The sequence below is a fragment of the Chlorocebus sabaeus genome, chromosome 9, assembly GCF_047675955.1.
Source record: "Chlorocebus sabaeus isolate Y175 chromosome 9, mChlSab1.0.hap1, whole genome shotgun sequence".
In the NCBI taxonomy this organism is placed as follows: Eukaryota; Metazoa; Chordata; class Mammalia; order Primates; family Cercopithecidae; genus Chlorocebus; species Chlorocebus sabaeus.
Window position 1 is genome coordinate 18,000,294 of NC_132912.1, and position 23,292 is coordinate 18,023,585.

At 37.7% G+C, this 23,292-nt stretch overlaps 1 protein-coding gene across 1 annotated transcript in view; it reads left to right on the top strand.

The window, feature by feature from the left end:
- Nucleotides 1-22,448, top strand: part of MRC1 (mannose receptor C-type 1) — a 98,308-nt gene extending 75,860 nt beyond the window's left edge. Inside the window, exons 22-30 of the mRNA XM_008002410.3 lie at nucleotides 111-277; nucleotides 8,498-8,600; nucleotides 12,284-12,516; nucleotides 15,052-15,217; nucleotides 15,936-16,085; nucleotides 18,159-18,272; nucleotides 18,806-18,970; nucleotides 20,615-20,656; nucleotides 21,514-22,448. Coding sequence (XP_008000601.3) covers nucleotides 111-277; nucleotides 8,498-8,600; nucleotides 12,284-12,516; nucleotides 15,052-15,217; nucleotides 15,936-16,085; nucleotides 18,159-18,272; nucleotides 18,806-18,970; nucleotides 20,615-20,656; nucleotides 21,514-21,764 — 1,391 coding nt within the window. The 3' untranslated portion in view covers nucleotides 21,765-22,448. The remainder of the gene's footprint in view (nucleotides 1-110; nucleotides 278-8,497; nucleotides 8,601-12,283; nucleotides 12,517-15,051; nucleotides 15,218-15,935; nucleotides 16,086-18,158; nucleotides 18,273-18,805; nucleotides 18,971-20,614; nucleotides 20,657-21,513) is intronic.
- Nucleotides 22,449-23,292: the final 844 nt, after the last annotated feature.

Sequence of the window (23,292 nt, forward strand, 5' to 3'; positions counted from 1 at the left end):
TGACACAAATCACATGCTCAGTATTTTGAAATTCATATATTTTGAATATTTTCCATATTTTGAGTATTAACCCTCAAAGTTTAAAATTATTTCATGAAATTTTCTTTCAGCATTTCTTACCTATCACATGAAGGACTCCACTTTCAGTGCCTGGACTGGGCTGAATGATGTCAATTCAGAACACACGTTCCTTTGGACGGATGGACGAGGAGTTCATTACACAAACTGGGGGAAAGGTTACCCCGGTGGAAGAAGAAGCAGTCTTTCTTATGAAGATGTAAATATCAGATTCAGGTCACCTCTCTACACACCATCAGCTTGCATAGGGTTATCATCTATTGATTACTCTTCCATTTAGGAATCTACCAGAATACTCCTTGGTCTGGTCCATGCTTGCAGATTTTACCTATCTCAGACTGAGCTGACTTGGAGGGAGGGAGTATATATTCAGTTAAAAAATCTTTAGCTTGGGGAAGTGGCGATAGTGAGGGGTCAGGAAACCCAGTTCCTTTCTAAGCCTAACTTGCAGTCAAAAGAAACACTTCAACCTAGAGTTATCAGCTTTCTTTGTGTCACCTTCCCCTTATCCCTTGCAGCTGCTGTAGTAGTTGGAGTGTAGGCCTGGAAGCTACTACTGCTTCTAAAGATCACATCATCATCATCCATCATCATCACCATCATGATCATGAGCTAATATTTGTAGACTGCTTATTATGTGCCAGATGCTTTTGTACACCAACCTGGTAGACAGATTGCTACTTTATTTTACTACTTTTTTTCTTATATAATTGAACAACCAACTTATCAACATCAACACCATGTTAGGGATTGTAAAATGTGTGATGAAATGTAAGATTTTGTTTTTACCTTAAAAGTGTGTACACTTAAACTAGACCACAAGTCTTATATAAGAAGGAAGATAGGAAAGAAATGAACATGTCTAATGACAGGATCAGCTATAAACACTGTAGCAGCTAAGAGGAAACAAACTCACTGTGGAAGGTGGTGACTTAATCAGGTGACACACATCTGTGGTGTCCTATGTGCTGGACACTGTCTTTGTCCATGATGGAGGAAAGAAATATGAAAAAGAATCAGCTATGGGTCCTTCCTCCCTCCCTCCCTCCCTCCCTCCCTCTCCCTCTCCCTCTCTCTCTCCCTCTCTCTCTCTCTCTCTCTTTTTCCCTATTTCTCTTTCACTTTCTCAGTCTCTCACCCCGTTGCCCAGGCTGGAGTGCAGTGGCATGATCTCGGCTCACTGCAATCTCTACCTCCCAGGTTCAAAGATTCTCCTGCCTCAGCCTCCCAAGTAGCTGGGATTACAGGTGTCCCCCACCACGACTGACTAAGTTTTGCAATATTAGTAAAGAAGGGCCTTTACCATATTGGCCAGGGTGGTCTCCAACTCCTGACCTCAAGTGATCCACCTGCCTTGGCCTCCCAAAGTGCTGGGAATACAGGCATGAGCGACCACGCCCATCTGGGTTTTTGTTTCAAGAAATTTAAAACATAATAATCAGGGGAACTTAGCAAAAGGATGAAAAGGCCATGTTAGATGGTCAAGGTGGGCAGTCTTCAAGCAAGAGATACATGATGTGTTTGGGCAAATGGAGTAAATGGCTTTGAATGTAGCAGGAGTTTTATGCAGAAAAAGAAGTCAGAGTAAGCTACAAAAGGTGGAAAGTAGAATTTAGAGAAATGTAGATGCCCTATGATGGAGTTTGGACTTTGTCGAATAAGCAAAAAAAAAAAAAAAAAAAAAAGAAAAATGACCTGCTCAACGTGGCATTTTTATGACCATTAATAATTTGGTAGCTATTTGCCAGGTGGATACATTTTGGTGATGGAGCCAGACAGCAGCCCGTAGGTTGCTCTGTCTGTGAAGTAGCCATTCTTTTGTTTCTTTACTTCTTGAATAAACTTGCTTTTACTACTCTAGATAAAAAATAACTGGTGATGGGTAAATGACTTTCTGTGGAGAAATTCTTTCATTTTCATGACACCAGTGAGGGCTGAAGACTTACTGAAGAAGTGAAAGTAGAATGGAGCGAGACGGTATTTGCTTAGACAGATTTAATGGATGAGAGGTGAATTTCTTGTAAATCAAAAGCATTCATTATCATACACATTTTTGTTGTTTTTAGAACATAAAGAAAGACAGAAACAATAAAAACAAACCAACAAACAAAATCTGTAATCTCACCAATTCAGAAAGAAAACACTGCTAATTTTTTGTTGAATTTTTCTCCCAGACTTTTTCGCAGTGCATATAAACAGATAAAGTTTATATTTCACAAAAATGGAATCAAAATACACATAATGCTTTTTATTTTATTTTATTTTTTTGAGATGGAGTCTCACACTGTCACCCGGCTGAAGTGCAATGAAGCGATCTCGCCTCACTGCAACCTCCGCCTCCCGGGTTCACGTGATTCTCCTGCCCCAGCCTCATGAGTAGCTGGGATTACAGGAGCACACCACCACACCTGGCTAATTTTTTTGTATTGTTAGTAGAGACGAGGTTTCACTACATTGGCCAGACCGGTCTCCAACTCCTGACCCGCCTTGGCCTCCCAAAGTGCTGGGATTACAGGCATGAGTCACCGCTCCCGGCAATGGTTTTTTAAAAACAGTTTCAGGACTTTAAAATGGAGAAGATGAATATAGTTAGAAAAGGAGAATGGGAGAGAACTTTTAATATGTGTTTCGTGGTGGAAACATGCTTGGATTGTAACAGGTTTTCTGGATCAGAGACTCTGAGCCAGGATAATGGGGGATAAAAATAGTTAAGAAAGGAAATGGGGTGACTGGAGAACTTTTGAAATGTAAGTTTCAGGTTGCCTGATAGTTGTATCACACGGGATGAAGACACTGCAGGTTGACAAGATGTCTATGGTAGGAGTGTAGGCTGTGATTCACTGTAGCTCAAGGGATGGGTTAAAGATGTGTTGACTTCACAGTGACACGTCTCTTATGTACTTTCATTCAGAAAAACTGCAGTCACCTTTTTTGGTTGTCTTTGTGTATCACTATTAGTGTATTATTATTGACTTAACATTTTCTTTAATTTCTAGGTATTTTGGAATTTTCCAACTGTTACTGATTTCTGGTTTAATTCCATTGTGGTCTTAGAGAATAGTTTATGTGTTTTCTGTTCTTTTAAATTTGTTAAGGCATGTTTTATGGCTCAGAATATGGTCTATCTTGGTGAATGTTTCGTGTGATCTTGAGAAGAATATATATTCTACTGTTATTGGATGAAGTAGTTTACAGATGTCAATGAGATCTGTTTGATTGATGGTACTATCCAGTTTAATTATGTTCTTACTGATTTTTTGCCTGCTGGATCTATTTTTGAGAGAAGAGTATTGAAGTCTCCAATCCTAATCATGGATTTATCTATTTATCTTTGCAGTTCTATCAGTTCTCACTTTATGTATTCTGATGCTCTATTGTTGGCCACATGTGCAATACAGACTGTTATGTCTTCGTGGGGAATTGTCCGCTGGATCATTATGTAATGTTCCTCTTTACCTCTGGTAACTTTCCTTGCCCTACAGTCTACTCTGTCTGAAATTAATACAGCTGGTCCTGCTTTCTTTTGATTAGTGTTAGTATAGTGTATCTTTCTCCATTTTTCTTCACTTTTAACTTATGTGTATCTTTATATTTAAAGTGAATTTCTTGTACCAAGATATGAGTCTCTGTTAATTTGTGTATTTAGACCACTAACATTTAAAACGATTGTTGATATAGCTGGGTTAACACCTATCATATTTGTTATTGTTTTCTGTTTTTATTCTGTATTTCATTTTTTGGTCTTCCACTCTTTCTTGCCTTCTCTGGTTTTACTTCAATATTTTGTATTATTTTATTTGTTCTCCACTCCTAGCATACCAATTATACTTTAAGAAAACTTTTTTCTTTTCTTTTTTATTTTTATTATAAATAAAGATGAGGTCTTTCTATGTTACCCAGGCTGATCTTAAACTCTTGGGCTCAGGCAATCCTCCTACCTTGGCCTCCCAAAGTACTGGGATTACAGCCACGAGCCACCATTCTTGGCCTAAAACAAAAACAAAAACAAACTTTCTTTAGTGGTTGCTCTTGAGTTTACAGTATACATTTACAACTAATTCGAGTCCTTTTTCAAATAGCATGTAAGAAAGCATCTCCTACTTCTTCCTCCTCTCCCATGTAACATTGCTATAATTTATTTCACTTATCTATAAGCTATTATCACCAAATACATTGTCACCAAATACATTGTTGTCCACTTTTTACATTAGAGTCCTTAGTATATTATTCATAGTTGTTTAACAACAACTACAGTTGTTTGAACAAACTGGTATCTGTTAGATGAATTCAGAATAAGGAAAATGAAAAATTCTGTATTTCTTTCATTTATTTCTTCTCTAATGCTCATTTATTTATATAGACCTGAGTTTCTGACATATATAATTTTCCTTCTTTTTTCCTTTTAACATTTCCTTCAAGCTAAGTTTACAGGCAACAAATTTTCTCAATGTTTGTTTGTCTGAGAAAGTCTTTGTTTTCTTTTCACTTCTTAAGGATAATTTCACTGGAGACAGAATTCTAGGTTGGTGGGTTTTTTCTTTCAGCACTTTAAATATTACATTCCACTCTTCTTGCTTGCATGGTTTCTGAAAAGAAATCCAATGTAATTACTATCCTTGCTTCTTTATGGATAAGAGTTTTTTTTTCCTCTGGCGTCTTTCAAGATTTTCTCTTCATCTTTGATTTTCTGCCATTTGAGTATTATGTATCTAGATGTCGTATCTTAGTATTTATCCTGTCTGATGTTCTCTGAGCTTCCTGGATCTGTGATTTGCTGTCAATCATTAATTTTGGGAAATTCTAAGTCATTATTGCTTCAAATAATACTTCTTCTGTTCCTTTCTCTCGTTTCCTGGGCCACAGCCAGTGAGCCTATCGGAGATAGTCTTCATTTCTGTTAAGGTGTTTTTGATTTCTAGAATTTCCTTTTGATTTTTTCTTAGCATTTTCATCTCTCTGCCTATGTTAGCTACCCAGTCTTGCTTGTTGTCCACTTTTTACGTTAGAGTCCTTAGCATATTATTCATAGTTGTTTAAATTTTTGATAATTCCACTATCTTTGTCACATCCGAGTCTGCTTATTATGCTTGCTCTTCGCTTCAAACTGTGTGTGTCTGTTTAAAAAATCTTTTAGTGTGTCTTATATTTTTATGTTGAAAGCTGCGTATATATTATAGTGCAGGGGTCTGCAACCCACGGGCCGCAGATGGGTACCAATCCATGACCTGTTAGGAACTGAGCCTCACAGCGGGAGGTGAGCGGCAGGCGAGTGAGCAAAGCTTCATCTGTATTTACAGCCACTCCCCGTTACTCGCATCACTGCCTGAGTTCCGCCTCCTGTCAGATCAGCAGCGGCATTAGATTCTCTTAGAAACGTGAACCCTATTGTGAACTGTGCATGCGCGGGATGTAGGTTGCATACTCCCTATGAGAATCTAATGCCTGATGATCTGTCACCATCTCCCATCACCCCCAGATGGGACCAGATTGACCAGGGAAACAAGCTCAGGGCTCCCACTGATTCTACGTGATGGTGAGTTATACAATTATTTTATTACATGTTACAATGTAATAATAATAGCAATAAAGTGCACAATAAGCATAATGTGCTTGAATCATCTGGAAACCACCCTCCACCCCAGTCCGTGGAAAGTTTGTCTTCCATGAAACTGGTCCCTGGTGCCAAAAAGGTTGGGAACTGTTGATGTAGTGGATAAAGGGAACAGAGGTAAATAGACATTTAGTGTGAGGTTTTGTGTTTATTTAGCTACGAGTTAGGCTGTGTTTGCTGTTTGCTGTCGCTTTAGGTGTCAGAGGTTAAAATCTCTGGTGTCCTTGTTTCTGTCTCTCCTGTTGTGTTTCGGTTCTCCTAAAGACTTCTTAAATAATGTCAGAGAGGCACAGTTCTTCGGCTGTATCTGCCTGCTGTCATACGGGAGCCCCAAGGATATGGCTGTAAGATATTGGGGAGGGGAAGTATTTCATAGTCCTAGGATGGAGACTCGGACTTTTAGGGAATCTGTGCTGTGACCTTCAAAAGTGCTTCTCAGTTTTGTTTTGTTGTTTTTTCCTTTTGGGTGAGACAGGAAAGCTAGAGAGGCTGGAGTTGAGTATTTCTTTTCTCCTAGGTTAGTTAATGTGGTGAAACCACAGTCAGTTAAGCACGGGTAAAGTTGTTTCTCTTGAGTGCTGGTCTTATTAAGAACAGAATGAATGCTCTGTCTATTTAAAAATGGCTCTTCTCCCACCTCTCCTGTTGGAAGCAAGTAGAGATTTTTCTCCAGTCTGCACTGTAAGAATCTGGTAGGGCTCCTGGAAGGAAAACTCACAAAACTCTGGAATCTCCCTAGGACTGCCTCCCCATGTACTCCTCTGCCAATAGTTTTTAATTTTCAAACTTGTCCACACTGAACTTCCAGCAATGTGTCAATGACATTTAGTATCTCCTACCTCAATACTGGTTCCCGTTTTCTGCTCCTGGGCTTCTGCTCTGGTCAGTTCTGATTCCCTGTATCCATCAGTCTGTTTCTCCAATTTGGGGGGCAGCTGTTTGTCTTGTTACCTCCATTTTCCAATGCATTTAAAAGAAGTTGTTGATTTTCAGCTTTTCTAGCCTTTTTCTTGCATTGTGGATGGGAGTGACAGCTTCCAAATTCCTTATATATCAAAGTAGAAACTTAAAGTCCTCAACATTTTCTTTAAGTGTACTCCTTTTTGTTTTGTTTTTTGTTTTTTGTTTTTTTGCTTAAGTTTACTTTAAAAGAAAACTTCTTTTTAGGAGAGAGTAGAAAATTGATATAGTCACCATAAATAGAAGATAACTGGCCAGGTGTGGTGACTCATGCCTGTAATCCCAGCACTTTGGGAGGCCGAGGTGGGTAGTTCATGAAGTCAAGAGATCAAGACCATCCTGGCCAACATGATGAAACCCCATCTCTACTAAACGTACAAAAATTAGCTGGGCATGGTGGCATACAATGGTAATCCCAGCTACTTGGGAGGCTGAGGCAGGAGAATTGCTTGAACCCAGGAGGCAGAGGTTGCAGTAAGCCAGGATTGCACCACTGCACTCCAGCCTGGCGAGAGAGCGAGACTCCATCTCAAAAACAAACAAACAAAAAACAAACAAACAAAAAATGAAGATAACTGTGAAAATAAACATAGTGAAATTTGGGGGCTCTAGCAAAAAAGCGAAATGATTTGACTAGGTCTCTTGTCTTTATTTCTGACTTCCCTCAGCCCCTCCCTCCTTCCCTTCTTCCCTCCCTCCCTCCGTTTCTCCTTCCTTCCTTCCTTCCTTCCTTCCTTCCTTCCTTCCTTCCTTCCTTCCTTCCTTCCTTCCCTCCTTCCCTCCCTCCCTCCCTCCCTCCCTTCCAAGGTCTTGTTCTCTCAGCAAGGCTGGAGTGCAATGGTATGGATATAGTTCACTGCAGCCTCAACCTCCCAGGCTCAAGTGATCCTCCCACCTCAGTCTCCTGAGTAGCTGAGACCACAGACATGCACCACCATGCCTAGCTAATTTTGTTTATTTTTTGTAGAGTCGGGGTCTCCCTATATTGCCCAGGCTGGTCTCAAACTCCCAGGCTCAAGCAATCTTCTCGCCTTGGCCTTTCAAAGTGCTGGGATTACAGTTGTGAGCCACTGCGCCTGGCCTTCTCTTACCTTACATGATCAAAATACCACATTTCAAATTAAAGTTCAGATTGTATATTCAAATGGGGCAGGCAGCATGTGTTTCTCTCACCTCTACTCCAACAGGACCAGATATGAGGATTAGATGGAAATAATGGCATTTCAGGGGGAAAAAAACAAAAAACAAAAAACTGAGATATATTTAGTACTTAAAGGAAAGAAGGACTTGGAATGGCAAACACATTCACAACCAAACAAATACAATATTGTTCCAGTCCTGGCATACTCCCCTGTAAGATTATAAATAAGATGTGAAACTTTCTGGCTATACCAGTCACATACTATGAATCTGTAATAATACTTTTATAAAGTTAGCAATGACATATATAGATTGTGCTCATTTCCCTTTAAAAAGATGTTACCTACTTTTGCGTTTGGATACTGGTAGTGTGTATGGAGAAGATACTGTGTTCTCCTAGTTTCTTTGGTTTCTAAGTTTTGAAAGTGATTAATAAAAGGTCTGATAGCAAAATTTCTAAGGCCTGTCTCCAAAATTTATTCAAATCGGTTGGGTTTTCAATTCATATAGTAAGAGTTCAAATGCGGAGGATATGCATAGTGGGTACATTTGGGTAGAAAGTAATGATGGATTGAGCATATTTTAAATTAGGACAATCTTCAAATTTGGAAATCAGGAATAATGGAAGATTTTTTGCATATTAGTGAATTGATTTCAATAGTCATTGATTCATGATTGTTTTCTTTTTCATTCTCCATAAATATACAGGCTGACTGTGTTGTTATTATTGGAGGTGCATCAAACGAAGCCGGAAAATGGATGGATGATACCTGTGACAGTAAACGAGGCTACATATGCCAGACACGATCTGGTAAGTTCTACCAAAACCTCACCTTCCTGAAGGAGCTGGGGGTTTTATTCACTTTTTTTTTTCTTTTTTTTTTTTGAGACAGAGTCTCACTCTGTTGCCCAGGCTGAAGTACAGTGGCATGAACTCAGATCACTGCAACTTCTGCCTCCTGGGTTCAAGCAATTCTCCTGCTTTGTAGCTGGGATTACAGGCATGCACTACCACGCCTGGCTAATTTTTGTATTTTTTGTAGAGATGGGGTTTTCCATGTTGCCCAGGCTCGTCTTGAACTCCTGACCTCAGGTGATCTACCTGCCTCGGCCTCCCAAAGTGCTGTTACAGTAGTAAGCCACTGTGCCCAACCTCACTTATTTTATTTTATTTTATTTTATTTTATTTTATTTTACTTTAAGTACCAGGATATATGTACGGAGCATGCAGGTTTGTTGTATAGGTGTACATGTGCCATGGTGGTTTGCCACACCTATCAACCTATCACCTAGCCCCACATGCATTAGCTATTTGTCCTGATGAAGAGCTACATTTTTAAATGTACTTTAAAATATATAATCATGGCTGGGCACTGTGACTCATGCCTATAATCCCAGCACTTTTGAAGACTGAGGTGGGTGGATTGCTTGAGCCCCTGCGTTTGAGACCAGCCTGGGTAACCCAGTGAAATCCCATTTCTACAAAAAATACAAAAATTATTTTGTACTTTTACAAAATTATTTTCCTTTTCTAGCTGGGACTACAGGTGTGGTGACTTGTGCCTGTAGTCCCAGCTACTCGGGAGGCTGAGGTGAGAGGATCGCTTGAGCCAGAGAGACTGAGACTACAGTGAAGCATGATCATGCTACTCACTCCAGTCTGGGTGACAGAGTGAGACCCTGTCTCACAAAAATAAAATAAAAACAAAAACAAACAAATAAAATATATGATCATTCCCTTGCATAGCAACAGGTTTGATTGTTGCTTTAATCCATGGAAACCTGTGACAGACAAAAAGGGTGATATTTTCTGTACTTAATTCAGGAATCTGCTTTCTTCTTCTTCTTTTTTTTTTTTTTAACCAGACAGTTTTGGGCAGACTAAACCTGTCACTAAAACTTTCTATTAGAAATTTGGGATATTTGCTTGCCTGTACCTTTTTTAAATGTCAGAATAGGAATACCTCTGTTTAATTCATGTAATTTGAGAACTTTTGGCATAGAGCATCCTATATGCCTCATTTTTTGTCCTGTATCTTGTGTGCCTTAAACCTGTGGATATATGATCTGAGTTTCTTTTTTCATCTTAGAAAGCCAGAATATGGTTAAATGAAAATAACACAATATGCAGATATTTGCTGTCAATTAAGATGGTGTTTATATACATTTTAGTTTCTAGAGAAACTAGAATAAAAATGCCTAGTTGACAGGGCAGGTGAGCCCCAAAATTGGGGCTTAGCCCGGAAGGGTTCTTGGCTTCACCCAGGAAGGAATTTAAGGGCGAGCTGATGGTGTTGACAACTTTTATTAAAGAAACAGTGCACAGCAGCAGCAGACATACTGCTTCTTGTGGAGCAGAGCTTATGCCATAGGCAGTAAGTTCTGCACTCATATTTATACCCACTTTTAATTACATCCAAATTTTTGGAAAAGGAATGTTAGTTAACTTCTGAGGGCTGCCACAGCAGTGGTGGGTGTGCCTTATGGAGAGGTTTCAGCCAGTCTTCAATCTGGTCTGGAGCGAGTCCTGCCTCCTACCTCATAGCTACACACAAGGGTCAGAAATTTAAAAATAGAATAGACAAGAGGGTTGAAGGTGGGGAGGGTTGCTGTCATCCTGAGTAGAGTTCTTAAAGGATGGGTTTGAGTTGGAAGGTCCTTATTCTCCCAGACCTAATGAATTTTTCTATACTATTTGGGAAATCAGGGAAGTAATGTCAACTCATGACAATAATTGAAAACCATCTAAGATATTTTCAGATGGTTGAGAAGTACTCCAGAAATCCTAACCTTTTCTTAATCTAAAAGCCATCCCAGTGCATGTCATTTTTCTCTCTATACTACACTCTATAGCACCAGAATCTTAGGTCACCAGTAATACCAAAGCATACCATCTTTGCCTCTGTTCTTTGGGCCAAGAGGGGACACTCCTTCCAGAAGTGAATGGTGATTCACACACTTATTTAAAAATCTTCTCTTTCTTTTCCTTATACACATACGTGACAGAATATGTTGCCACAAATAAAAATTGCTTGCAAATTTTTAATGACTTAAGGAAAGATTCACAGTATTAAAGTGAAAAAAGGTAGCATATAAACTTTTATAAACTATAAATTATCACCATGTGTGGTGGCTCATGCCTGTAATTCTAGCACTTTGAGAGGCTGAGGCAGGAGGGTTGCTTGAGGCCGGGAGTTCAAGATCAGCCTGGGCAATAGAACAAGACCCTGACTCTAAAATAAAATAAAATGAAATGAAACGAAACAAAAAAGTTGGCACTTCTGTAGTGCAGGACAAGGCCGATGGCAGGTCATGAGGCATAAAGTGGGACACGTTGGAGAATTGGCCAGGATACACACTGGTAAGCCAGAATATCTAGATACTTAGACCAGAGAAAAGAACCAGATTCAAATATTTTAGGTTTTGCAGGGCATACAGTCTCTACTGCAAATACTCAACTCTGCTGTGGCCACAGACGGTCATAGGCAATACATAAACAAATGAATGTGGCCGTGTTCCAGCAAGACTTTATTTATGGACACAAATTTGAATTTCATGTAATATTTACACATCATGAAATATTATTATTCTTTGATTCTCCTCTATCCCCAACCATTTAAAAACTTTTGTAGCTCATAGGATACAAAGACAGACAACACGTCAGATTTCATCCTCTGGCTGTTATTTGCTGACTTCTAAGGCATCAGTTAAGACAGGCAGAAACAAGCTCTTTTGGGGGTCTTGACATGAAGTGGCTCAGAGTTCAGGGGGCACGACGCAGTGATTAGAAACACATGCTAGGAGCTTGAAGACAAAAGATCAGAAAGCTGAAGTGATTTGTCTTGTAGGGGCTCTAACCCCTAGGCCAGTTTGGATAAGATTATGGGAGGCTTTACCCCTAGGCGAAGGGCATAGAAAATCATCAAGAGTAAAGCTTGATCCTGAGATCAAGGTTAAACAAACCAGGGATTTGTGTATGGCTTCATTCCTGAACCTAAACCCGTCACCCGAAGGTGCATTACTCAAAAGTGAAGTCAAACAGATACAAACTCATGGATCAAGTAGAAAAAATGAGGGAGGAAGAAAAAGACTTTTCTTGATCTTGACTTTTAACCTACATGGAAAAATAAAGATTAGCAATGACGCAGTCATCTATGTTCTTTAATTTGTGGGATTAAACTACAGCATTTCTTTCATCAAGATACTAGATTGGATTGAATTTGTCACATGTTTTGTTGTTAGTTTAGAAACTTGATCATATATTTGCCTTAATATTCTAAATATAGTTTGGAATTAATTTAATTTGATCAAGGATACTGATGAAAAAATGTTTGTTTTCTAGTGTGAAATGGCTTATAAAATGTTTCTAATAGCTAAATGTTTGGAGTTACGCTATTTTGCTTATTTTTTGATAGATGAGATCCACTTGTCATTACTAATAGGGCTCGATTACTGTTTATTGATAATGCTAATGAAAATAATGTTTTTATCTAGATCCTTCCTTGACTAATCCTCCAGCAACAATTCAAACAGATGGCTTTATTAAATATGGCAAAAGCAGCTATTCACTCATGAGACAAAAATTTCAATGGCATGAAGCAGAGCTATACTGCAAGATTCACAATTCCCTTATAGCTAGCATTCTGGATCCCTACAGTAATGCATTTGCGTGGCTGCAGATGGAAACATCTAATGAACGTGTGTGGATTGCCCTGAACAGTAACTTGGTAAGATGCTGGAAATATGTGCAACTTGACATGACCAGTAAATTATGGTTGAATATGATTCTCTTTCTGATTGTTCTGTTGAATACTCGTCATGTGTAAGAGACTGTGCTAGGCCACGTGAATGATACTAACGTCAACAAGATCCAATCTTTCAGGGACGTGATGCCTTTAAGAATCTGGCAAGCTAGTGATGTGTGTCAGAAATCAAAGTAAGAATTATCTGATGAATGTTAACTCTCCTATTGCATTAGTCTATAAAAATTATATTCGAAATCTCAACAGTTTCATTTATTCACTTATTGCTTCCAAGGTTATGATTATAACTATGGCATGAGAATTAAGAAAGCACGTTAGGGACATAGTTGCCAGTGATGGGGACACTTTTTATTTTTTGTGGCAAGACATTCTAGACTTGTTGTAGGTTCTGAGGTTGTGGAGCTTCCATCCATTTGTGAGAAATATTTCATTGCAGTCCGTTCCTTGTATTCCATAATAGACAAAGTTTGGACAAGACTAGGGATGAAGCACAAAACTAAGAATGCTGACAGAGTTGCCAAATTATTCCTAAAACGAGTTGTCTCTGATGCCTGGTCATCCATCTATCGTCCCTCTATTCATCCTTCTAGCTAGACAACCAGCAGGCTTCCTAGTAGAAGAAGATATGACAGTCAGCAATTAAGATATAAGACGTATCAAAGAGAGGCATATAGAAAGTGTCATGAGAAGAGAGAAAAGGAACCAGCTGGGCTAGTGGGGAGGACCAAGAAGGTTCATCAGAAAAAGTCAAAGTTTATAGATACAGTCTAGGATGGTAGAACATAAGGAAGGAATATCAAGAAGGGGGAAAAAAATAGGAGATAAATTGGAGAGTAGATGAGTGTCAGATGTTATAGAGCTTCCAAGGCCATGATGCAGAGATAGAAATTTGCAATTTATACAATGAGTATTTCCTAAGTAGGGAAGTGTACATTTAAAAGTAAGTAGTTCCAGAATGATTTCTGTGATTAAACGTAGGCAAGACATTTTTATGTCCCTGTTGACTAAGTTTTTATAATTAAGTCATTTGATAAGTCATTTGTTTCCTTGTCACAGACATATTCACAATTCTCTTATGAGTTTAAAGTGAGCTTTTATTTTTCAAAAGATTATATAGTTTTTCATTGTAGCAATATTTATCACTACAACAGTATTATCTTCCTTATGTCTATAGAGTTAATGATTATACAAGCATTATTTGATTAAATATGGTATAATACTACAAAATTCTAATTTGAGATAACACATACTTCTAATTTTTGTCACTGGATTTTTGGCAATTGGCTTGGTAAATTAAATAATGCAGTCAAAAGGGTGATAATTGCTTGAATCTTTGAAAAATTTAGCTATCTCTGATTAATGTTATATATCATCTATTCTTAGACAATACCTGTAAAATCTCTATTAGACTATTAAAAGGATATTATTGATAAATAATATGTTTGATATTTATCAATATTTTGTATGTGATCATAAATTTGTTTCACTAAATTTAATAAGAAATGGACTGTGCAGGCTGGGCATGGTGGCTCACGCCTGTAATCCCAGCACTTTGGGAGGCTGAGGCAGGTGAATCCCCTGAGTTCAGGAGTTCGAGACCAGCCTGGCCAACATGGTGAAAACCCGTCTCTACTAAAAAATACAAAAATTAGCCAGGTTTAGTGGCAGGCCCCTTAATCCCAGCTACTTGGGAAGCAGAGGCAGGAGAATCATTTGAACCCGGGAGGTGGAGGTTGCAGTGAGCCTAGATCGAGCCATTGCACTCAAGCCTGGGGGACAAGAGTGAGACTTCTCTGAAAAAAATTTAAAAAAAGGAGAAGAAAGAAAGAAGAAAGGAAGGAAGAAAAAGACAGAAAGAAAGAGACTGTGCAAGTAGACTAAAATGGTTGACTTTTTACATCATATATATATGATGTCATATAGCTGAAAGACCACCTCACTAGAATATAGCTGAAAGACTGCCTCACTAGACATCAAGAGACCAAAGCTTTTCTCTTCCATACCCATATGACCTTAGCTAAGCCATTTACCATTGGTGCTGTTTCAACAGCAGAATAATGAGAAGATACGAAGAGATTAGTATTTCTCTCAGGGGACCATGAATTTAATGAAAATTACTTAATTTTTATTATAATTTCAAGAATCATATAAGAACTATCTTATTCTTTGCGAAGATAAAACTTTTCTTTTGCCCTGAAAACCTGCAAACAAAGAGAGTTTCATGGAATAAGAGATATATATTTTTTTGTCAGTATTTTTTGAAATTACTTCCAAGGATGTATTCCTGGGGATCTCTAAGAAATAACTGTTTCTAAGAAAGGCTGCATTTACTGAATTTGAGTTGACAGAAATGATTTATAGTGTTCTTTTTATTCTCAAACGTTCCAGGTTCTATGTCAAATCACAGTCTTAAATATACTTTGTATTCTTGGATTGGTTCTTTTAGTGTTTTCTAAGTGAAGCAAGGCTGCGTGTTCATGCTTGTTTTTGTTGTTGCAGACTGATAGTCAGTACACCTGGACTGATAAGTGGAGGGTGAGGTACACTAACTGGGCTGCTGATGAGCCTAAATTGAAATCAGCATGTGTTTATCTGGATCTCGATGGCTACTGGAAGACAGCATATTGCAATGAAAGTTTTTACTTTCTCTGCAAAAGATCAGATGGTAATTGAATATGTAAAAACAATCAGGGGATCTGAAATTTTCTGAATAAGCTACTACTTACCACTGTTGATATTATTAAACAGTAACGTATCTTGGATAGCTAAGAATAATATAAAACATACTGCCTCACTTAACAAAAAGACTATCTTTATAAACCAATATATGTAGATCAAAATAATGGAGATAAACATTTCCCCAGGAAATTTTGCTTACATTTGATATTGACAACACATCTATATCAAAGGAATTTTATCAGAATACATGTAGATTCATTACAGTCAATGATGGACACCATACTAGAATTCTAAATATAGCATTTAGTTATATCCCAGGTGCTATTAATAGCTAAGAAAGGGTTATAGGGATTAGGATCCCAGAAAAGGAAAACAGGGACTTAAAAAAGGGAAGTCACTTTACAAATTACTTTGTGGTGACTTTTAAAACATTTATCTTTGTAGGTATCTATGGATGTGTTGTCTTAACGATGAGTGTAATTGACTGCCACTATACCATAGCACATTCTATTGAAATATATTCAAAGTGGAAAAATTGATAAAAAGAAACCCAGTAACAAATATGGTGATCCGAATGATAATCATTGGAAGATTTTTTTGAAAAATAATGATCAATGATTAATTTTTGTAGCTGCTAATATATGATGCTACATACTATAGGAACTTCAGGTTTTACTTTATTTAAAATGTGTTTTTATTAACAGAAATCCCTGCTACTGAACCCCCACAACTGCCTGGCAGATGTCCGGAATCAGATCACACGGCCTGGATTCCTTTCCATGGTCACTGTTACTATATTGAGTCCTCATATACAAGAAACTGGGGCCAAGCTTCTCTGGAATGTCTTCGAATGGGTGAGTGCCACCTTTCCTGAAGGAAAACTCTGTAACCATCTATTCTGGGCTCCATTGACACTATACATGAAATATACGAAGAATGTAAAAATACCTGTTTATACTTTTAACGATGTATTTTATAACAGAATGGCCAATATCATGCTTCCCAAATGTAATCTCTAAGTTTGTAGCCTCAAATTTTAGAGAATTTAGAGAATTCAGGTAGAAAACAACATGTTCTAAATGGTTTCTTCCTTTCAGACTTCATGTTCTAAATTGTTAGGATTCTCATTCTCAGTTATTCCAAGTGTGGTACTCACCTCTTATCACTGATAAGCTGAAGTTTTATGAGTGCCCAGGAACCATTTTGTTTTACCATTAATAGAAAAGTACTTCTATTTAGTTATTGTTTTGTGAAGACAAATAAAACAAAACTCAAATAGACACTACAAAGATGAATGATTTTTCCCCCGAAGTAAAAAATGTCAAATAAAGTTTATTTTTAGGGTACATTTAAAAGTCACTTAGTTAAATCCCATTAAATATTTTACTGCATTCTTTTTACGTCATGTTTTTAATGCCCTCACTCAAGAGTTCTTCATCCAACAGTGATATGCACAGGTTATAGCCTCATTTCCTCCGGGTTCTTTCAAAAGTCAACATTTCTCATGATGCCACCTGATGCCATCTTTGAACTTTTGTAATTAAAAAAATGTTTTTCTTCATATTGCTAAGTATTTTTTTGAAAAGAAATGTAGGAACTTTGTTTTCCATTTTAGGTGACTCTTTTCTGGTAAATAAAATGAATGCTTCTCATTCTCATTCTCAAAATGTGAGTCACAAATATTTTGAAATGGCTAATGTTTGTGAAATATATTTAATAATGGATTATGTAATCATGCAGTGAAAACAGGCGACAACGCAGAACTCGGTAATACGGAATATAGGCATATGGTTAGGTGCGGACCCTCAAGGTTCAGAAAGCCTGGGTCATAGCATGAGCTTCCCTCTGCTAGTGTTAGGATCTCGGCAGATTACTCATCCTCTGTGCTTTAGTTTCCTTATCTATAAAATGGGGCAAAGATGGTACCTATTTAACAAAGTGATTGTAAACATTTAATGGGTTAATGCTTGTAAAGTCCAAAGCAAAATGTTCGGCATGAAACGCTGAAAAGATATTAGTTATTATTAAAAAGCTAGAGATTTTTACTCTAAAATTTAAAGTTCACAATCTAATGTGGGTTGTCACCTCCATAGCCATCTAACTGGTCTTCCTGTTTTATCTCCTTGCTTTGACCGGTCCTGTACACAACAGCTGGATTCTAATAATAACTAATATAGGACCATTCTTAAGTGGAGAATCTAACTGTTATGTATAGGACCGATCAAAGCAAGACGATGGGTTATTGCATCATTCAGCTGCCTGAAAAAAAAACTAAGTATTCTTTATCACCACATTGCCCTTAATGCCAACCTCCAGCCTTCTGTAATGAGACCTAACCCATGTCTTTTTTTTTTTTGGGGGGGGGGCCGATGGACCAGATTGGTGCCACACTCCAGTCAAACCAAGTTCTCTCTGTTCCTGATGCTTCCCTTGCTCTTTTTCTTTCCTCTTATCACCTCTTTTTCCTGGAATTATTTTCTATCCTTTTTACTTGAAATCCTGTTCTTCTCTCTACTGAAATTCTGTTTCCTCTATCCTCCCTTTTAGCTGCTTCACCAAGAATGAATATTGACATGTCCATAGCATATGACACTTAATTCCCCTTCTGTAATATTTCTTTGTACTCTTATTACTGGCCACTGTGAACCATAACTTTTGTAAGACATATTCTACATCCTACTAATCTTTGAATATCCTGCAGGAACTAGTTCAGTGCTTGTACTCAAGTGATGCTAATGATGCTTAAAAACATATTTCAGAATGAAAACTAAAATTCTGAGAAGACAAACATCTGCCCTTTGAAATTCTTCCCCTTACGTGCAGATGTTAGACTGATTTTTGTTGCTCTTAATAGCAGTGCTGTTTACAAAAATATTTTCAGCTACTTAAATGTGCAGCTATCACATTTATCCTTTTATGCTTTCCAGGTTCCTCTCTGGTTTCCATTGAAAGTGCTGCGGAATCCAGTTTTCTGTCATATCGGGTTGAGCCACTTAAAAGTAAAACCAATTTTTGGATAGGATTGTTCAGAAATGTTGAAGGTAATGTTTGCAGCATGCTTATTTAATCACAAATATTGTAAAATGTTGTATGTAAAACAAGATTTCGTTTCCAAAATGTGTTGCCTTAAAAATGATTAATTCATGAAGAATTTGAAAATTCAAACTCATATTTTTATTTAAGAACTGAAACTTAAAATGACTTTCATATCATGCTAATCTCAAAGTTGCTAATTAAAAAATGTCTTTTGTAGCTGAGATAGTTTCAGAAGCTTTAAAAAGCATTTTCTATGTTTTCATAGGGCCAGGAAAAAAATGCTAAGGAAAGGATAAGTATAAATATTTGTACTAATTAGAAATACATTTTTAACTAAAGCTATATAGTAAACCTATTCTTTTTGGTTTCCTTCCCTGTAATAATTAGTCATTATAGTCTCACCTGTTAAGTCTGGTTATACATGACTGTTGATTCTAGTATAAAAGAATACGCTTAGAAATTTGCATAAATTGGTTGAACTTATTTTAAGACAGGTTATATTTAACTTTTGTCTTTATTCGTTTTATCTGATGATCAGGAATGTGGCTGTGGATAAATAATAGTCCGGTCTCCTTTGTCAACTGGAACACAGGAGATCCCTCCGGTGAACGGAACGATTGTGTAGCTTTACATGCGTCTTCTGGGTTTTGGAGTAATATTCACTGTTCTTCCTACAAAGGATATATTTGTAAAAGACCAAAAAGTAAGTAAGAAGTTCATTGCATGGTGCAAATCACTGCCATTTCTTTCAAATGGTAAGATATCAGGTATGGAATCATAATGTGATTATGAGGCCATTGCAAGCTTTCTCTTTTCATCCGTGAAAAATCCATTCTGCCATTGCAGTTCATTACTGTTTGCAGCTCTGCGTGATTGAGAGACACTCTCTGTCTGCTTAACTGTTGTAATGATTTTTGCTTATCAGTGCATTTGTAATGGGATATCTGAAGGATTTGCCAAGCTGAAAACAGTCAGGAGAGCTCATCGGCAAAGCCTTACTGCTTGAGGGAAAAGGTGGTAAAGCCAGTACCAGCCCAAACCAGAGGAGACCAAGGTTCTGGAGAGGGATCAGAATTGATTGTGGAATGAGTCATGTCAGACTAATTCAGTCTCCTTTTAAGATGGAAAGCGAGACCCTGAAAGGAACAGGACCGGGGAATTGATAGTGTTGAGTGCTCACAAGGTGCCTCTATCTGGAATTTAAAATTATTTCGTTGCCATGCCATGTCGCATAATATCCCTCCCAATAAATTACTGATTAGATAGTAGAGTTGTTGGTTTTTTTTTTGTTTTGTTTTTTTTTTTGAGACAGAGTCTTGCTCTGTCGCCAGGCTGGAGTGCCTTGGTGCAGTCTCAGCTCACTGGAACCTCTGCCTCCTGGGTTCAAGTGATTCTCCTGCCTCAGCCTCCCGAGTAGCTGGGATTACAGGAGCACACTACCATGCCCAGCTAATTTTTGTATTTTTAGTAGAGACGGGGTAGAGTTTACCATTTTAAAATTTGGCAGGTCTTTAGCCTTCTCTAACTGTTCTAAGACACACCACACCCTCTGGTGCAATGTTGGAGTTGTTTTTTGTTTTTGTTTTTGTTTTTTTGTTTGTTTGGTTTTTTTTTGCTTTTGTTTTTGAGACAGAGTCTCGCTCTGTTGCCCAGTCTGGAGTGCAGTGGCGCAATCTCTGCTCACTGCAGCCTCCGCCTCCTGGGTTCAAGCAATTCTCCTGCTGCAGCCTCCCAAGTAGCTGGGATTACAGGTGCACGCCACCACGCCCAGCTAATTTTTGTATTTTTAATAGAGACGGGGTTTCACTATGTTGGCCAGGCTGATCTCAAACTCCTGACATCAGATGATCTGCCCTCCTCGGCTTCCCAAAGTGCTGGGATTACAGGCGTGAGCCACCACTCCAGACGTGGAGTCTTATTTTACTTTTCATTCAAATGCTTTGTAACATCTTAGGCTTCAGGGGGCTAATTTCAAAACCCCTAGCCTTGAATATTTTAATTATGGGTAGATTGGTAGATTTTAAGGGTGAGTATCATTGGCTCAAATGCAACTTGGAGAATCACATTTCCAATCTTCTAATGTACTCAAACTCACCCTACAGCCATAGGAGACTGCTATAGCTTAGACAGACAGAGAGACAGATAGACAATTGATAGGTAGACACATAGATGAAGATACAGATTTTTTTTCTACCTGTATTTTTATATCTATCATATCAGAATATCATATATCATATCAACACAGATCAAATGTGGAGGATTCCATGTATTTGTGAGCCAGTAATATTTGCTATCTACCTGCAATTATTCTGTGTTTTAATAAATATTTATTTTTTTTTACACACAGTTATTGATGCTAAACCTACTCAGGAATTACTTACAACAAAAGGTAAGGCCACTGCAAATTTCAAGTTCTGTGTTAGTAATACATTCGGACTGTTTGTTTTAAAAGGCATAATAGTAATCCCTTCCAACTTCCCTGCTCTCTCAGTAGAATTTGCTTAAGCTAAACTATCCTTTGTCATCAACCTACTTTGAATAATACTTTAGAAAAAGAGGCCTTGGAGTCAGGTTGGTGTTTTCACTATAAGCAGTTATTGAAGGAATTTTTTTTTTTTGCTCTGTTACAAACTGTTGCCTTGAACCCATGGAAGAAATTTCTCTTAAAAATCTTTGTGAGTTTTTTTTCTTCTATTAGAATTTTTTTGTTTTAATTTTTATAGACTACTTGAATTAGGTAACTGATCCCATTTCACTCATTTTATTGACTGCTTAAAAAAAAAAAAAACTGAAAGTGAGATTTATGGCTTTCCTGTAACCTCCTTATTAATGTCATGAGTGCTATTTGTTTACTAATTACATCCTTGAGTTCAAGTTTTCAGTATTCTTATTTTCTTTTTCTTTTCATTTTTCATTTTCTTTTAATATCATTACTAATCTATTTATCTTCTTATACCGTATATTTAACAGCCTTAAATTATTTTGAAATAAGGTATATATATTTTAATACAGTGATGAACTAGCACACTGCTACATAGACAGATGGATTATTCTTGCAACTGAATAATCATCTTACCATTCTGAATAATACTCTATACCAAAGGGACTCTTGTTTTCACATCTTTTGTTTCTGTTTGACGAATGTCACTTGAAAGAATATTTATGCCTTTTAGTTTTTCAACAAGCAAAGTTCTGCATAGCATTCAACCCTCTGCTTCCCTCCATAATGATTTTATTTATTTATAGCTGACACAAGGAAGATGGACCCTTCCAAACCGTCTTCCAGTGTGGCTGGAGTAGTCATCATTGTGATCCTCCTGATTTTAACGGGTGCTGGCCTTGCTGCCTATTTCTTTTATAAGAAAAGACGTGTGCACCTACCTCAAGAGGGCGCCTTTGAAAACACACTGTATTTCAATAGTCGGTCAAGCCCAGGAACTAGTGATATGAAAGATCTCGTGGGCAACATTGAACAGAACGAACACGCGGTCATCTAGTACCTCAATGCGATTCTGAGATATTTGAATGTCATAAAATTGTAACTGAAATTAAAAATTTTTAGTTCAGTGTGATTGTTTTCTTTAAAATAAGTACTGAATTGTACTGTTCTGTCCTTTTTTTCTTTGCCTAATTGAAGAAATAATTGCTTGTTTTCTAGCCTGGCAAGATATTTTCATAAAAGAGGGGTAATAATGCTGATTACTACCTTTTAAAATATCTTAGATAAATGCACAGCACCACAGTACCAACATCTAAGCATTAGTGATGTGTAGCTGATGTGGATTTTAAGCACTCTAGAAACAATGAGGCTTCTTGGCATATTTTAAGGAGCTCTGAAAATGTGTTACCTATTCAATTGTTACTCACCAAGTTGAAGACCATTTGAAAAATCAGGTACAAATATCCTCAGGTGGCATAAAAATGTCATTTTTCTCTTTCACCAGTTTTTATTTCCACTCCAATTATTTAGAACTTTATTTGTACATGTGCAGAAGAATAAGGCAGCTGAGAATCTTGTTTCCCCCAAGAGAGTTTTACAGGCTGAGTGTTGCAAATGTGTTCTTTGTCCTGTTATATGTATATCAGGAATACAAGGATGTGAAATAAAAATGTAAATTTGCATAACTGGATGTACTTAGATAATGTGAAATAAACATTAAAGACAAGGTCTATTTTTAATAGATTTGCATTTTGGTGATGTTAGTATAAATGTGCTTTTAATGAGATGTATTTATCCACTCACTTTACACTTTAACTTGACACTTACGATATTACTTGTAGAGAAATTCTTTAAATGAAACTCATGAACTATTTTGAAAAGAAGTGTTGCTAAAATGCTGTGTGTAAAATGAATTTTTTACCATAACGATTTTGCCAGATCTTCCCCATAGCATGGACTCAATCAGAATTCAACGATCAAAGCCACTAATACTATTGCGAATCAGAATTCAGAATATCCTTTTCTCCCTTTAATGATTTCTTTTCACTTAACAATTTTGCCTTAAAGTTTGAGGTATATTGTGAAATATTTGTGAGGTTTTACATCTGTATTAGTCAATTTTCTTTTTTTTTTTTTTTTTTTTTTGAGACGGAGTCTCGCTCTGTCGCCCAGGCTGGAGTGCAGTGGCGCGATCCCGGCTCACTGCAAGCTCCGCCTCCCAGGTTCACGCCATTCTCCTGCCTCAGCCTCCCAAGTAGCTGGGACTACAGGCGCCCGCCACCTCGCCCGGCTAGTTTTTTTGTATTTTTCAGTAGAGACGGGGTTTCACCGTGTTAGCCAGGATGGTCTCGATCTCCTGACCTCGTGATCCGCCCGTCTCGGCCTCCCAAAGTGCTGGGATTACAGGCTTGAGCCACCGTGCCCGGCCATTAGTCAATTTTCATACTGCTGATAAAGACATACCCAAGACTGGGTTAATTTATAAAGAAAAGAGGTTTAATGGACTCACAGTTCCACAGGGCTGGAGAGGCCTCAGAATCATGGTGGAAGGAAAAAGGCACATCTTACATGGGGCAGACAAGAGA